Genomic DNA, 17,893 nt, shown 5'->3' with positions numbered 1-17,893 from the left:
GCTGCCTCATGATGATCTGGCTATGAACAGGCTCTCTCTCTTACGCCTCAGCTGCAGACAGGACACGCACCTCATCCCCGTGACCTCCCCGACTCCCACACACCCGTCCAGTCATTAGCAGACAGCCACTGTGGCTACCTCATGATAAGTTTGTTTTGGCTTTGAAATGATGACCGAGCACAGCTGCAGAAGTAGGGTGTGCTGCAGCAGCAGCTGCCGACGGCGGCCAGACAGCCAAAGGAAGGAAATGAACAGGGGTTTTGAAGGGGGGGGGTGAGTACCGAGGCATCAGCGTTTGGGAACCATTGACTGCACTTGTGCACATTGTTGTCAGTGTGTGTAGGTTTTACCAAAACAGTTGCCTGACGCAAGGTTTGGGCAAATGTGTGCCATTTTATTCCTTTCTAATTTTTTTTTTTTTTCCCTTTGTCTCTTTTCATCAAACGTTGCTATGTAAATTCACTGTAGACTGTGGAAGAGATGGCTCCCGAAGAGCCCCCTCAATGGTAACGTTTATCGACCGTTAATGCCGTTTTGGGAAGGCCCTATAATTAAATTGTGTCAATAAATCCTGGAGCCGCACATAAAACGGGGGATAAACGGAGAATACATTTCACAATTTGCCTCTCCCCCTGCTGTGAGACATATGTGGCGGGAGGTAGAGAAGGAAAAATAAAGCACATTTGAGCAGATTGCAGGGAACATTTCTCAAGCACAAAGTTGGAAAATCTCAGCCATCAATTTCACTTTGCGTGGCTCTGGTGTGTGTGTGTGTGTGTGTGTGTGTGTGTGTGTGTGTGTGTGTGTGTGACCTTGGGTGAACGGTCCCTTCATTCAGAGATATTCAGCTTGAACAGAGGGGATTCAGTCAGAGCAAAAGGGAGCAATAAAATGTTTTACTCATCCCACAGTGACTCCACAAGCTAATGATTCATGGATCTTAGTGTAAAAGGGGGGGGGGGGGGGGGGGAGAGAAGGGGGGAGAAGGGGGGTGGGGGATCTTTAGTGTAGGACCAGAGCTCAATGAGGTTTGAAAACTGTTGTCACACATCAATGGGCAGGTGTCTGATGTCAAGTAACTCAATTCCAAAGATTTCTCATAGGAGGGGAGACTTGGCTGAGGCCTGAGCATTTCTGCTGCTTATTGCAGGGAAGAAGTAGCTGGAAAATAGGGACTTGAACACATTCTGATGGTAGAGTGAGATGGAGAGATGGGTCATTGTGAAGTAAGTGTGTGTGTGTGTGTGAGAGAGGGGGGAGTTGAAAGCACAATAGACCACCGACACTCAGCTGGATGGACTGAGGTAACTGCGTCATCAATCTACTGAGGAATTTTAAAGATCCTATTTAAACACTTTCTTCAGACATCATTATCCTTGTTGGATTTTCTTTCTTTTTTTTTCCCCACATCAATGTATTGGTCAAGATATTGCTTTTATGACTGTGCAGATAAAAATCTGACAAATGAATAACAGAAAAGAGGAATACGGTCTACTCTAAATAGGGTACACATCAGTATAATTGGCAGATAATCTGTGCAAGCCAGCAGGTTGGCCTTCGAGAAAGATGGTGCCATTTCTCAGGGACGGTGTGCATTTAATGAGATATACACGCAAAATGTCTGTCGATACAGAGTCATTTTAGGTGTTTCTTGACAGGCGTAACAATTTTGTTGTCAGATATTGCAGAGTCGAGAGAGCCATTTAAGTAAATCCCTTCCATGTTACAACACAGGCAATTTCTGCTTTCCAGGTCTCGAAAAAAAGGCAAAAGTTACTTTCATTTATTCAGAATATGAGTGTTTCTGACAGAAGTAAATGTGCAAAGCTTGTGTGTGATTTAATAGTCGTATTAGACAAACCATAATGAATGTGATCTGGGGACAAAGCTTTGTTTCTCCACTTCCTGCTCATCTAGTATAACATGTATGTTTGCCAGTTCCTGTCAGAGAACAAATTTATTTAGTTCAAGTGATGCTGAAAAGCATAAAAAGATAACACTAATAACTTAGTTTCGATGTCATAAGTTCATCCAGCGAGGGTCAGATTTATTAATGGAATGTGCTTGTTGTGCTTGAATTGCACATTTGGTCCTGTACAAGCCTGAGAAAGTTTCAGGGATTTCATCAAGTATTTATTTAGGTTGCAAGTGTGTTCCATTAAGTATTAATGTGCCTGATGATGTTGTAGCAAAACAAAAACACGACATGTAAGAGGGAAAAAAAAAAAAAAAAAAAAAACACAAACACACTCCCGCCCCTGCCGCCCCGTTATGTCCCCCCAGCCCGGCGGGACACCGCGCTGGAGGCCCACGAGAAAGCCGGCGGTGGTACTTACTTTGAGCGTCGGCGAGGTGGAGGAGCAGACCCAGGACAAGCAGCAGCGGCAGCAGCAGCGTGGGTCTGGCTCTGTGCATGGTGGGACAGCTTGGCACCAGCATGCTTTGGCAGCCTCAGTGGCACTGGCTCACAGAGCCCTGTGAGTCAGTCTGGTCTGATTTCTCAGATGCAGGGTATTCACAGCCTATGTAAGGAAAAGGAAGAGGGGAAGAAAGAGGGGAGAAGAAGTGAGGAGGGAGCGGGGAAAGAGAGAGAGAGAGGGAGAGAGAGACTGAATGAAACAAAGCTGTTTGGCTCCATGGGTTTTATCTATCCCTGCACATTTCTGACATACCCCCACACAGCCTCGGCTGGAGCTGACAGAGGATAGGAAGAGCCTGATGTGCTCACGGGGTATGTTCTGACAGTTCTCTAAATGGAATAGTCACTTCACACAATGCGTGTGCACGTGTGCATGAGAAGGAGCAAGATAGAGCGCGAGGGAGAAAAAGAAGAAAAAAAAAAACCACACAGATGAAAGAGTGAGCTAATATGATTTTGTCTTCACAGCTTTGGTCGCGAGCGCCAATTAAATATGCCGCATAATAAGAGTACATTTTAAGTCCCTCTCAGATCAGTGTTGATATCTGTTTCACATAAAGAACACCTCTCCTGCGTAGAAGAGGACTCGGAATATACCGGAAATATTCAGTAGAGGAGAGAGCTTTTTCAGAGTTCAGTACAAATTTGACTTTTTTTTTTCTTTTTTTTTTAAATGTACAATAAAACTCCTGTCTTTTAGTTAAACTGGTGTATCTTGCACATATTCAATAAACCAATTCATGTGGAGCACTTATTCATGCTTCTTACACCACATTTCCTTCCACAGCAGATGCTTTAATCGCTCTAAGTGCCCATACAAAATGATGGAGTAGCTTCGTTTTCAACACACACACACACACACACGATTATTCAGTACTGCACAAACAACAAATAAAATCCATAAGACAGACTGGCCATTCACGTTTTGAGGCTTTTTTATCGAAGGGCCACGACGTGGCTGTGAAAATCAATGCGATCCAGTGAGCTAGTATTAGCCGCAGACTGGCTCTATCCCTTGTCATCCATTTGCTTAAGCCAGAGCTTGATCCTTAGTGATGGATGCTTTGCGGTAGTCTCGGGCTCATAACACGGCTCCCGGCTAATCCGAGTGAGTGAGCTTTGATGACATACTGTACTGCTGGTTAGCAGTTTAGCTAGTCCTCTGCCGGCATTGTTCCACTGGAAGCTGTTGTTTCAGCTGCGAGAGCCGGCACAGTTCAGTCTGCGCGTCGCACGCGTACCGTGACATTTCAGACGCTTTATGTGCCGTGGGATCAAACGCACGCCACGTAGGATCTCTTCAGGTTTTTTGTGCTTGTCTAGGTTTTGTAGCCGTCCATTCAGGAGGGTGGAACTGTGCATATAAATGCTTCTGCTAGAAATAATATTATATTGGACTGTTTATCTGCAGATTTGACCGCCACCCACTAAAGGGAAAAAAGGAAAAGCGAGCCCCCGTAAGCCCAATCACTAGGCCCGATGATGACAAAGTACCTCATTTCCCTGTTACCAATCATCCTCTTTCTCGCTCCGAGCTTTCCCTCTTTCATTTCTGTGGGCTGTAAATGGCAGAAAAGACGGGAAGATAGCGCACCTGTCACACTCGATTTGTGTTGGGGGGAGATAGACACGACTACCTGTCTCCAAGCGCCGCGGGGCCAGTAGCAAGCGTAAGAGCGGAGGACGTGTGGCGAAGGGAATCAATTTGAGGCAATCTCATCCCCCGCTCACGCCGCCGTCGACACACGCGAGCACACGCGAGCACACACAAACACAACAACGCGTATGCATATATACCTACATCTGAGGAGACTGGACAAAATTTCACATGAGTAGAGTCTGTAGCGACGGCGAATTTGATTAGAATCAGCCGGATTGAAGAAAGCCTGAGCTGTGCATGGTGGCGGGGTGAAAAAAAAAAAAAAGCTGCAGTGTGATCGGTACATGGTGAAGGTGCCGCCGTCTCGTCTCCCCGGGTTATTGTTTTACGCATCTGCCCCGCCAAATCTACGTGATAGCCTTCGAGTTAATTAATGAAGTGTGAATTTCCATAATGACATGACATTAGGCAGCGCACAAGAAACAGTACTCAGCAGCCCTCCCCTTCTCTGTTCACGCGCTGCGTGAGCACACGCACACACACACACACACACACACACACACACACACACACACCCATTTACCAACACACACACACATGCTGATAGAAGCAAACAAAACCATCTGTATGTTGTGTAACCACCAGTGAGGTTGTGCCATGTGACCACATGCAAGGAGGAACTAAAACACACCCCTCTGAACCATCACTTTCTCCTCAAAACATACCATAATTTTAATTAGTGGGAATTTTTTTACATTCATTGTGGTGCGAATTCTTTGAGTGTGCTGTGGGGTGAAGAGCCACCTGCCAGACCTGGCAAAGAGGCAGCAGTTTGTCGAACGCATTGTTATCATCCGATGGCGTTTAGCCCAAACACTGCAGCTTTTTTTTTTTTCTCTTCTTCTTTCATGTAAGCGCTCCAGCTCATACACACATAAGTGCATGTATGAGCATGCACAGGAGTTCAAATGATCCTGCCTGTTTCTATTCGTCGATGTAAAAAGCATCCCTCAAAAGCAGTTCCACCTTTGCCTATTTCATCCTCAGCATGGCCATTTAGCACTGGGCTCTCCTCCGTCACTCTCATGTGTTTGGTGGTGCTGATGCTTTCCATTGAACATTTATTACAATAGAAAGGGGGGGAAAAAAACTGTCTTGTCTTTCTTCCTGAGCCCCCGGTGGTATTATTGTGTTCCCATTCAGTAGTGCTTCATTCAAAGGATTTTGCTGCTGATAGCAATCATGCATTATTAAACAAAGCCTGACAACATGCACAATGTTAATTAGAAAAGGGGGGGTGTGTGTGGCGAGAAAGAGAAAGGGACTGTTGAGCTGTCTACTCTCTCTCCTTCCCCATGATCCTTATCAGAAACGTGAAAGAGAAGGAGGGAGGGATGTTTATATTCTCCATAATGGTTGGTCTCTTTTCTCATTTGAGCGTGCTTGTTTGGTATTCTAGTCTATTTAGACAAGCAATATTATTCAGAGTGGGGGAGAAAAAAAAAAGAGCTAAAGAATCAGTTATATTTATCTTATGTTCCAGCCATATCGCAATAAACTTGTTATGGGAACGAATGCAGGCAGAATAGTTTATGAGCTCCCCGTAAGTAGCAGCAGCTTTTCTCACGTGCTCCAAACCGGCGGTAAAGCATTGCTGACATGAAAATGCCACCAATGCTTCAACTTCTTCACATTTCCACTGCGGGCTTGGTCGGAGCAGTTGCACCTCTTCTTACACCAGCTCCAGGGAAAGTTTTTAAATTTGGGGGGCTCTTCATTTCAGGCTCATGCACAGCCTCCACTGAACTCCATGGAAATAGTGGAGCCATGGTATGTTGTCCTAACAGACCAACACAGCCACAAAAAATGACACCAGATATATTAGGCCCGATCCATATGTGATTAGCTCAACACATGCAAAGATGTAGCATGGCAACACTGCGGAGGATGTGAGCCACTCTGCATTTTGCTGGAAACACTAGTATCATGGCCAGCCAGGCACAGCAAATAAGAATTTGCTCTTTTTTTTTATGAGGCAGGATTCTATTTCCCTACAGACACAGCAAAGTTAAAAAATGCAATAATTGCACTCCACACCCACACTGTGCAACTACGGCGATACGCAGCACTACAGTAGCGAGAAAGCTGGGTTGGACGGCTGTGTTCGAGCTGCAGCGATCTCTGTGATGTCTCTTTTCGACTTTGCCCTGATGCTGAGAGAGAAAGCGCACCTGCTCCAAGAACGGCTCGCGAACACAAGCTCTTGTGGCGAAGTGAAGTAGCAGCGAGGACGGGAGGTGGAGTGGAGTCAGAGCTGCAGCTAAACACTGATTTCACTTCCTTCTCCTCGGTACTGATCCAACACATAAAGTCTCCTCTTAATAAACACCACTTCTCCTCCCTCTCTTTGAAGAATCGGCCGGTCTCATGTGTTTGAGATGCTGCGGAGGATGACAGGATCAGACTCCGGCGCTTCAGGAGTCAATATCTCTTAATTAAGTGAGCCCTGTGTTGTGGCAGTGTGCACGGTCTGATGTCAACATCGAGGCTAAAGGGCACAAAAAACATCTCAAGCTGTTGTGGAGTGGCTGTGAATTCTCTTTTCAAAGGGGAACTTATTTAGATTCTTGATGCGAGTGTTACCTGATTGGCCAGGGAATGTGAATGAGGTTCATACACTGCAAATATTTAAATTAATATTAGGAAATGCAACCCGAGACAACTAAATCCACTCAAATTCCAATTACTTTTATACGACTTCTGATATGTTAAAACAATTGTATTTTAATGTTTTGAATGATAAATTCTATAAAGTCGCTCTTCACTTGTGCTTTTCTTAAATGGTTACTTTATACTGAAGCATATCTTGAAAATTTCAGGAGTGAATAAAACCTTTGTGGCACTAAAGTTGAAGAAAATTTCAGAAAAATCTCAACAATTTATAAGGAGACATGTATATTTTTATTCATCCGAAGGTTAAGTTGGGTTTCACTGACGATGTCTTTCTGCCGTTATTGTTGTTAAACTCTCAGGAAATCTTCTGCACCAGACAAGAACTACTTCTTTTCTGTTGTTCTCTTTGTGTTACCACTCCTCTTGTTCCCCCCCTCATCATTCTGTTTTTTTTCCCCCTCACACTACTTTCTTTTTCTTCCCGCGATGGTGTGATTTAAGATCGAGTGACAAGGCCGTTTCTCACACATCGCTCCCGATCAGCCGGCGTGTGTAATAACATCCCTCAAGCTAAGCTAAGCTATGCCCTCAAGTGCAGCCTCCACATGAAAGACCCTGACAACCGCACATCAGAGGAGTTTATTTGCAATACTTATTTATTTACCCCCGCCCCCACGACTCCCCCCCCCCTTCCTTTTCTCACCTCCCATAACCTCCCTCAAACAAGCCTCTCATGGTCATAAACTATTCTTTGGGTGGTGCTGCCCGACTCTCCGTTTGAGAAAATCACAGCTGACACTTCCGCCTGCAAGCCTGACTAATTTTTGACAAGCGAAGGCTTCCAGAGCCGGAGCCCGATGTCTTTGGTTATATCTTGTTTTCTTATGAATAGATCACCCAACATGAAATGAACAGCGGGAAGCTAATTGGGTCTGATGGCATTTGTCTGTCTAATAATTGGTTTAAAAGCACCTGCTGTGGCTGCAGGACAAGGAAGCTATCACCAGCGAATCTCGATTGTGTGTCCGTGACAAATTGCTACCTGGAGATTTTCAAAGCTTTTTTCTCCCCCTTCTGTCGGCAAAACGATGTGGATTGTGAAATGTCACCCCGGCAATGGTGTAAAGAATCATTTGCTGGTGCTTGTTAATAGTCAGGTGATTCTTGTGTGCCCTTTGCTGGGCACACACCTTCACTGAGCCGCATCTTCTGCAACTTTGTGGATGAAAAGCACAGGTCAAGGACGAGGTGCTGCGACTTGGAAACCATTACCTCAGCCGGGTCCAAGACCAAGGCTGTGTCACTGTGAAAAGTCGGCCCGCCCGGACCGACCTTGAATATTTGCGTCTGTGTAACTCAAATGAAAGTACTGCTTCGCGAACGCTCCTCTCACAATCTTTTTTCTTTCTGTTTTCATCAGCCTCTCCTTCACTTTTCCTCACTTCCTCATCCACCTCGCTCATTTTTTTCCCTCCCTTGCGCTTTCTCTTTCCCTCTCCTCACCCATCTTTCTCTCTCATCTTGTTCCTCCCGCCACGTTTCCCAGCAGCTGTTGGGTTCAGATAGATGGTACCCACGGAGCAAGACCCTGACCTGCAGTCTAGTGACTGATTATCCCAGTGCCCTGTTGTGCTGCAAACCAACACACAGTGCACACACACACACACAGGTATAACAAATACGCACACACAAGGTTACGGAGCTGTTGGTAAGCTTTCGGGACACCGGGGAATGTAGAGCGTTGAGTGGGTTGTGGGGGAGTGAGAAGCCAGTGCACCCTATTCCATCTCTGTCTACATGTTTGGATCACCTCCTGTGACCTTGTTGACATGAAGAAATACACCTTTTATTGAACAGTAGGGGACACGACTAATGCCTTTTCAATGAGCAGCAGACACGAGCACAGCAGAATACAATCAGCCTCTCGGTAAGCATGCGAGTTGTGTCAACTGTCCGACTGATCGCCCGCTCGTGCTGAGGCCTTCCCTTGTGCTGTGTTTGCTCGTCACCGTGTGGGCGGCTTCTATAGTACGAGCATGTGCCACTCGGGTCGTGCTTGACCTTGCGCGTCAGCATTTAGTAAAGGGAAAGAACTTGTTATCATGCAAACAGGCTGAATCCTGAGGAGTCTATTGTGTCAGGAGCAGAGAGTGTGGCAGGATGGAGGGGAGGGTGGGTGGGTGATTGAAGGAAGGAGGGGGGGAAAAAAAAAAAAGAAAGCAGCAACAGCAGCCAACCTGGAATGGCTGGGATTAAATTTACGCCGCATGAACAGGGGAGGGCTAAATCATGTTACATATTATGAACCAGGAAAAAAAGAAGGGGGAGTGAGAGGAAGGCGGAGCAGAGGGCTGGAAATATAATGGATAAGGGGTGCAACGAGCCAGAGACGGAGAGAGGTGGTGAGAGAACGGAGAGGACAGGAGAAAGTAATGTGGAAGAGAAAAAGAGAGAGAGAGAGAGCAGAGGGGAGGGAGAGGACAGGAGAGGAGCACACACTGTAGGGTGAAGAGGAGGGAGAGGTGACCAAGGGAGGGAAGCAGGGGAATGTGCCTGAATGCCAGCTTTTTTCACACTCCGTCTGTGCCTGAACGCATAACCGAGGCTGCGCGAGGGAGATGGAAGAGCGGAATCAGGCAACGAGGGGGGAAAAAGGCGAGCTCTGTTGAGGGAGGGATGATAGCCGTTAGGCCGCTCTGGCAGTCCAAAGGTATTGTTTCCTGAAGGTGTGACTAGAGAGATGACAGGCAGAAAAACAAACCAAGAAAAAGAAAAGCATATAAGACGCACGGCGCCTAAACTCTTCGCAACCTCAGAAGCCACAAACTTGGGCTGAGGACCACCTCTAAATAAATGAATGCAGCATAAAATGCGCGACTCCTACACAAACATGCTCACCAGTGTAGACTCGGGCATTCATGTGCACAAATAGATACGCAGGAGCAGAGCGCATGCACGCATAACTCTTTGCACCACATGCTCCTGGCACTTTGACATCTACCCCCAGCACAGCAAAGGTCTGTGGGAGGATGAATAATCTCACTTCCGTGAGGCAGAGAAATGAGAGAGAGGAAGGCGGGAGAGGGAGAGGTTGTTCCCAGGCTCGGCTCATGTCGTTTTATGGAAAGTACAGAGGCCCTCGAACAGACAAAACAGCATTCCACCGCCACTCGCTGACATGGCGCTCAACATCACAACAGAGCCCCATTCAAGACAGCTGAATAATACGGCGCGAGGAAATATTTTTCCCACTATTACGTGTCGCATAAGTCAACAGCAACATGGCGTCTTATCTTTTCGAAACAATTGAACATCAGCGTGCAGTGTGCACATGTGACATTTTGCTGGCTTTTATACACATCGCCAAGCCGTTTGGTATGTAAATACACTACTTAGGCGTACATGAAAGATGTAAGGAGGCGCTCGGGGCATACATGCTACACTCACAGGGCGGCAAAATAATTAAAATGCCAAGTGTCTCCCATTATCTGAATACTAATTTGCCTCGATGCACCCAGAGCTAAAACGCAGCAGTACGCTGCGGTTGCTGTAGCGCAGTGAAGCAACACTGGGTGAATTTTTCTTCAGTCATGGTACACGACACGTCGTCGTTCGTCTAAGATAAGATATTTCTATATGCGAGCATGCCATACCTCCTGAGAACAGGGTCCATTTCTTGGATCCTGGCCAGCTATTAAACGCTACTTTGAGTAACTATAAGAAATTAACAAAAAGAGAAGATGGCGTCATCTTTAAAGCGTGCGCTTCAGGGCCAGTCACCAATGTTAGCATGCAAACCAACCATTTTGTTCTGTTTCATACCACTAGACGGTGTAGTATATCATTTAAACAAATAGGTGGTTGTGACTTCACAAAGAATAGTATGGAACATTAAACAAGACAACAGCTTAATATTTTGCCCACTAGTAATGAACAACACGCTGCCAAAACTTCAAGATCCAACTGGCAACGGATTGGACGGACCCGCCAACAACCGACGTCACTCATATCTTGTATTAGATCTGCTTGCAAAAAGCGCTGCGTAAATTGAAATTTTTCAGGTTTCACACATCACACAGATGTCGCCTTGTTCCACTCTAGGTGTGGAAGGGATTAACAAAGAAAAAAAAGTGGTTGATTTCAGTATTCACAAGGACACTGACAGCCCGTCTTCTTTTATAGTGCATGAGTGCCTGTGCTTGTTTTTATTTTATTTTTTTTTCCCCACTTCTTTCTCTCACTCAGATTTGATAAGAAAACCTGAGTCAACAACAAGGAACATACAGGTGGCATTAGAACCAGCAGCTTATCAAAGTTTTATGCATGAAAATTCATCAGTGCCAACAGGGAGGGCGACAGGAGCAAAAATATTATCACAGATATGAGATGTTTTTGCTGAATACACAGATAGAGGTGAAATTGTGTTGTTCCTGCCTTTCCATCTATATCCTGATAAGACTGTCAGAGGACACACTGAGTGGGGATGAGCGTCACTTTAGAAAGCTGTCTCAATATTTCAGTGGTTCAAGTATAACCACCAAAGTTTACCAAGCACTTCGCTGTGGTTGCTGTTGATTATTAGATTTGAAAAGTTTTTTTTTTTCTTTGCTTTACTTTTTTTTTTTTTTTAAGCTCTTGGACGTCCTTGAAAGGTGTTACAGCAGGGTCGGGCTATTGTTCTCATGAAAAGCACTGCAATATTGTGCAATGCCGTCAAGGAAAAGCAATGGTTCACCCCAAGGCAAGAGCAACAATTCCCCCTTTGTCGTTTCACCAAGACAAATGTTTGCCACTGCAACAGTGGCAAACAAATGTAGTAGTCCGTCAGTGATGGTATATTGTAGCACTCAAACAAGACATTTCATTATGCTGCTGAAAATGAATGAATAATCCCTTTCTCCAGCCACAGTTTGGAGATTGGAATTCAAATCAAATGCCACCTTCAAGCAAATGTCAGTGTGCAAAATCAGAACTGTTCTGGCATCGCCAGGCATCAAGCAAAATGCACAGTTTGACATTTGGAAGTGATTTTCTCTCTGTCTGTCTTTTTGTTTGATACAAAAATTAACTTGGTTATTGTCCGTAGAAATGCAGACGGACCCTCGCCACACATGTAGCCTTGTGCTGCTCTCATTCTTCAGCCAGCAGCCTCTTAGAAACCTTTATACAAGCTCCCCCAACCCGATAGAATCCACCCCCGAACACTCACAAACATGATTAAGACACTGTCAAGCCTGACATTGCCATCTCCCGTGCTGTCAGTGGCCCTCACTGGGAGTCGCTGTTGACTGACTGCCTGGATGTGCCTTATCATTAACAGGGCCGCCTGTGCCACCATGGAGGGGCTTTGATGACAGAAACTACGGCCCCGGTGCCTGCCCCTCCCATTTTTCCTGCCCAAGTGTCATCTAAATGAGATAGGGCCCAGGAGCTGGGGGATTAGGCACTGCATAATTACCTATTTAAAGACCCTAATTGAGCATTTCATTAAGAGACTGGCACTGAGATTTTGCCAAGGAGGGCACTACAGGGAGAGAGACGCTTTCCTTTCCTTTCCGGATGCATGCATGTGTACGTGTGTAAATGTCCGTGTGCCCAGGTGTGTGTGTGTGTGCGGGCGTGTTTGCATTTTGGAGCTGCAGCAGACTGTAACCTTGAATTCAAGGGTTACCTTGTTAGCAACAAGGTCTGCTGCCTGTTTTTTTGTTTACATAGCACTTAGCCTGTTTGGCGTATGATTGTGCAAGCAAATCCAATAGACATTCACCTTTAGAGGCTGACTGACAGTCACGGGTAAACAGAGGAAGTTTATCAGAGGAGTCCTGAATTACATAAGAATATTACATTTCGATGCAATGGACCCAAATTGTAATATTTATCTTGTCCGTGAAGTGACTGAATCCCATCAAAAAGGAAATATGTGGGAACCCTTCACTGTTTAGTGTCCTTCAGCCCAACAGCGAAAAAATGAGTAACTGCCAATAACATTGTCAGCTGTCAAACTAATGTCAGCCGCGAGGTTTCCACTGTCGTATCAAAAGCAGTTCTGTCTAACAAGAGATGAGATGCAAAACACATTTGTCACTTTCTTTTTCATACACAGCTGACAAATACTCGAATAGTAGATCGCACAGTTGTAGTGATTTCCCCCAGTGACATTGAATTTCTCGTCCTGAGGTTAGACTGACAAAAAATAAAAATCTACATTTGCCTCAAAAAAAAAAAAACAATGCCCAATACTGCAGTTTTCAGAAAAACCACCGACACACAAGTTCGCCATTGACTGCATACATGGCTACAATAACAACTTATTACGAGAACATTCTTATTTAAAAATATTTACTAGCCCAACAATTTGTGTATTTTGGGGGGATTGACACTGATTTATTTGCAATCTCAGGAAAGAATTGTATATCTTTGCTTTTAACTGGGTCATTTCAGTTAAAAATGGTAACTCTAAACTGTAACTGTGACATTTATAATCCTGTCTTAGTCTCCATAAAAGGGGTTTGGATCAAGGAGCAGAGCTGGACTCCACCAGGCTCTCCTGATTTTTTTATTTATTTATTTATTTATTTATTTATTTTTTGGTCATTATAGTTTCAACAGCAGCATCATTTGAGCAGAATACCAGACCCAGATAGTTTGCTGATGACCAATTTGACCTGATTTCCTTGACCCAGCAGGCTGTGGCTCTTCTTTGGCCCCTCAGCGCTATATCGGGGCTCGCTGGGGAACGTTTGCGAGTCCCTGGCAGTTGCCTTGCTCAAGATTGACTTGTTTGCTAAATGACTAGCATCTGAAGTGGCAATGCTAGCTGGGGGCTGCTGGATTCTTTGGGGCAGACACCAGCTGCTAACTGCAAAAGATAAACTGTCCCTCCCTCTTGGGATTCGTGTGTGTGCTGAAGTCTGGCCAGAGATGCTCAGGGCTGTAATGACACTGACACATCATGAGTCTGTCAGTGCTGTTGCGGCTCCAGACCTATTATTCTTCTTTGACATGACGGGAGGTTGAAAAGGTTCTTGCGCGATACGGGAAATGAACCACAGTCTAGTACATGACCTTTGAGAAATCTGTTGCTGAAGCACCACTGATAGCAAACTCTGAGGTGAATATAATGTCTGTTTCATTGTTGGACCTGTACAAAGCTATTAGGAATTTCTTTTTTTTTTTCACACAATCCATCGGCATCTCAAGCCACAGTATACCCAGGTAATTCCTTCTACATCAACATTTGACACTGACATTGAAATTCAGGCATGAAAAATGGCATGTACACTAACTAGCAACCATGTAATCCTTCGAAATGAAGATGTTAAAGCAAACAAAACAGCAGCAGGGAATCTCCGTCTGTCAACATATCCCAGAAAGGTACGTTGGCTTTCATAAAAGGCTTGGGTCGGTGGATGGGTAAGTTTGTGGGGATGCCTTATCCGAATCTCTCAGGTGAAAAATCATGGAGCTCCCTCTCCCCCTTTGTTGCCTTACAATGAATATGAACAATGAATCACACAATAAGCTTCAGAGTCTGAAATATATTCATTTACATAAATGGCAGATTGGCATAGGGTACACAAGAAAGCGAGACACATAATCTCCCAGAGAAAACCTCTTTGTGTGAAAAAGCACGCCCGTATGTGGATTCCCTTCCAGAATAACATTTCTATGGCCTTGTCACTGCTCTGACTGTTGAGGAGAATATAACCCAGCATGCTCTGTCCTTTGAGTACCAGGGATGGGAAATCCTGTAGTGACAAAAACGCTGTAAAAAATTTAAGGCTCTACGTTGTGACTGATAGCAACTATTAAATATTTAGTTTTGACAGACCAGTAGGACGTCTTGTGACGCCGCCTTATATGAACTGACCCTATACGTACATTCCAAAATGTCTGGGTGGATTAATAAATAAATACAGAGCAGATTTTACATACTCATCCCAACTCCTTGTGATTTATTTTAATTTATTGCAATAACAGATTAGTAGAGCAACAGTAAATATTACATACTGTAAGAAAGCCAAGCTGTTGCATAATTAAACATTTGTGTGTGGTCTGGTGCACATCTCAAGTATGGACAATCTACCTACTCAGCTTGTGCGTTCTCCATCTGAAAAACGCCCACAACACATTATCCTCTGAGGCAGCCACTTTCTATTCCAAAGTTCCTCAATAGTTCCAGCAACCATGGCGGAGTCGATCTAACAGGAGGCCCAATGTGGCATTATCTGGCCGCATCTTGGCCTTGCGCATTCCCTATCTTCCCCATCGCTGTTGGGGAGACATCCATCTTGATTTCTGCTGAGTGCCAAAAAGCAGTCGTCAGGGAATCAGATGGAGAGATGGAGAGGAGGATGGAAGAAGGGTGTTCGCCTGATAAGGCAGCTGAAGAATCAGAAGAGAGGATCTTGGGGAGCGTGGCCCCAACGTGCTGGAAAGAGGAACTTCATCTTTATCTAATTACAACAGGGCTGTTTTGCCAGGGTAGATAGCACAGGCGTTTATAGCAACTGCTCAGTATAGTATCTCCTGCCTTTACGAGCGCACGCATTCTCACGCACATACCCATGCAGATATGATTAACATTCAAATACACTTCCAGTCACACGCGCGCACACACACACGGGGGCGAGCACACAAACACACACAAACGCACACATGCATTGGGCCCAGGGCTGAGTGCCATAACAGCCCAATGAAATATATTCAGATTAGAAAGGTGTCGCATTACTCTCCAGTCAGATGATAAATACGCGGTTAGCACCATCATTAATCTTGTACCCCTCCCCACCTTCTGCCTCCCGACGCGATGATGTAAGGGGAGGAGAGCGAGCATACACTGGATGGAGCTCCTGGCTCAGTCAGGGGCTGCAGCAGCCTTGTCGCTGGCGCGTGCACGGAGGCAAATGCGCCGTCTTGTTTCTGCCGGGTCTCACTAGCACAGAGGATCAGGACAGTCTGACCCAATGAACTTGACTGTAATATCACTGTCCATGAAGCTCGGTTGCTGGAATGAACTGAAGTCTTTTTCTTTTTTCTTTTTTTTTTTTTTTGTACTTTAAATCTTCCCTGGTCATTCGTTTCATATTCATCTCACTTCCCTTTTCGTGCTCCCTTTTTCATCCCGGCGGTTGGGTGACACATTGCCCTGAATGGCATGTCGTAGTAAGTGGCTATTGTCTGGCTAATGAGCAGTGTGCATTAAAAAACTAGAGGACCGACAGCACAATGACAGACAAACACACACCGAGTCAGAAACACATGCTCGGCACGGGGGGGGGGGGGGGGGGGCTTTACCACCAACGGCTTAAACAGCATATTTCACCAGCAAACAGTGCCGTGATCCTCTCAGGAGACTCCAGGCAGACGGTTCCGACAGCAGCACGGTGCCCTCAATATAAACACAGCCTTAGGGAGGGGTCAAAGGTCAAGAGCTGAGGAAATGACAAGTGATAAATTGGCGATGGTGCCAGTAGTGTGTAGATGAGTGGGGTCATCCTCCCCGTCCCACTTCACTGGTATGTTTGATGAAGTGTATACGGTCGGAAAGTACAGCCGAGGTTTCTGGCCCACTGAGAGTCGGGAGTTTGAGCGGGATCCTCCCACATACTGTATTCTCATTCAGTAAGTGTCTCTTGGGGAAAAGAAAAAAAAAAAACTAAACAAGGGAAGCACTCTCCTGGATTTGGTCCAAAAAGGATGACTAAAACTGCGGTCTGAATCAGCACTTGCTTAAGTACCATCTTTTTCCTTTTTTTTTTTTTTTTAATTCTATAATAACATACTATAAAATATCATTATATCAAAAGTACATTTAGGAAAAAGAGTCATTTACAAAAAAAAAAAAAAAAATCAAGAAATGATATTGCTTAAAACTGTAATTGGAAGGGCCTTTAAGTCTTTATCCAACATTTTCAAAGACGCTAAGCCTCACGTTGACTCACTCTAAACTGCGCTGATGAAAAGTGGTTAGACGTCATATTTGGAACATGGTTTGCTGAATCAGAACTTTCGCAGGAGGAAAGTCAGCTTGATTGAAAATTCACAGCTGATCTCACATTTCAAGGACAGTTTTTCAAAGGACATTTTTACACTGTCGTGAGAATCTTTTGCCCACAGCTTGGCCTCAAGTTTTACATTAAAATAAAAAAATACATATATATCCAGTTTGATATTTCAAATGCTGAGATTGGATCTTTGCAAACTATTGCCTCCTTTTAATAATCACCAGGACAGCAGCTGGATGACTCTGATTCATGGCAGGACCTTCGAGTTTAACAACAAGCATACACTAGGACCATTGTGCGAAAAGGGCCAATATAAAGTCTAGTGTTTCATTGCAAGACGGCTGATTAGCTCTTTAGGGGGCTGTAAAGAATTTGGTGCCTTCGTTTGGGGCTTCACTCATGAGGCGCTTGTTAAGTTAGGGTGATGAAGAATACAACGCGCATGCATTGCATACAGTGTTGTATAAAATGCTATAATCAAGCCCAAATCCCACACAAAAATATCCACACTCACACAGTCACCTTCTGTCGAGCCAATTGTGTTACCACATTTTTATTGAATCTCTCAGTCGTCCCCAATCACTCTGTGCTCCATAAAATGCTGGCAAGTGGATTGGGGCTACTATAATGGTGGCACAATACAGAAATAAACTACTTTTACTGCTGCAAACAAAGTGATGTGACCTGGAAAGGTTGTATTCTTTGCTGGGATAATGACTGTATTTTAGAGTCAGGCGTCAGTGTGAACTCTAATTACTTGTCCTGGGCCGCTGAGCTACCTTGGTCTCAAGCACTCCGTAATGAAGTCCATATTGGCTCGCCGTTTATTAAAGGCAACAAGTTGGGCGATCATATATTATGTTCATGCTTTCTGAGTTTCCTTATTTTTGAAAGGATTCCATTTGAAAAAAGCTGAAATACCTCGAAAAAAAAAATAAACTTAATCAGTTTTAATTAAATCAGAGAAGCACAACTGCACTCTAATAGATTTTTTTTAAGCATATTTAGATATGAATGACCAAACAGATCTAAACTTTAGCACCTCAAACGGACATTTTGTTAAGAAAATGCTCCTCGACCTTCACATTAGCCATGATTTCATTATGCACACTCTGCGCAACTGGGTCCCAGTTAACTTAATCACTGTGACACCGATTTCTCATAAATATGCAAATACAATACAGTCATCTTGAG

General features: G+C 44.7%; 1 protein-coding gene across 35 annotated transcripts in view; it reads right to left on the bottom strand.

Annotated features, from left to right (window-relative positions):
- The window catches only part of LOC115386025 (receptor-type tyrosine-protein phosphatase delta), a 355,926-nt gene that overhangs the window by 89,077 nt on the left and 248,956 nt on the right, over nucleotides 1-17,893 (bottom strand). For all 35 annotated transcript variants that reach the window (XM_030088168.1, XM_030088177.1, XM_030088172.1 and 32 more), the window contains one exon: nucleotides 2,337-2,522. In XM_030088168.1, coding sequence (XP_029944028.1) covers nucleotides 2,337-2,439 — 103 coding nt within the window. In that variant the 5' untranslated portion in view covers nucleotides 2,440-2,522. The remainder of the gene's footprint in view (nucleotides 1-2,336; nucleotides 2,523-17,893) is intronic.

This window comes from Salarias fasciatus, chromosome 3 (genome assembly GCF_902148845.1).
Source record: "Salarias fasciatus chromosome 3, fSalaFa1.1, whole genome shotgun sequence".
Lineage (NCBI taxonomy): Eukaryota > Metazoa > Chordata > Actinopteri > Blenniiformes > Blenniidae > Salarias > Salarias fasciatus.
This window is presented reverse-complemented; position numbering and strand designations above follow the sequence as displayed.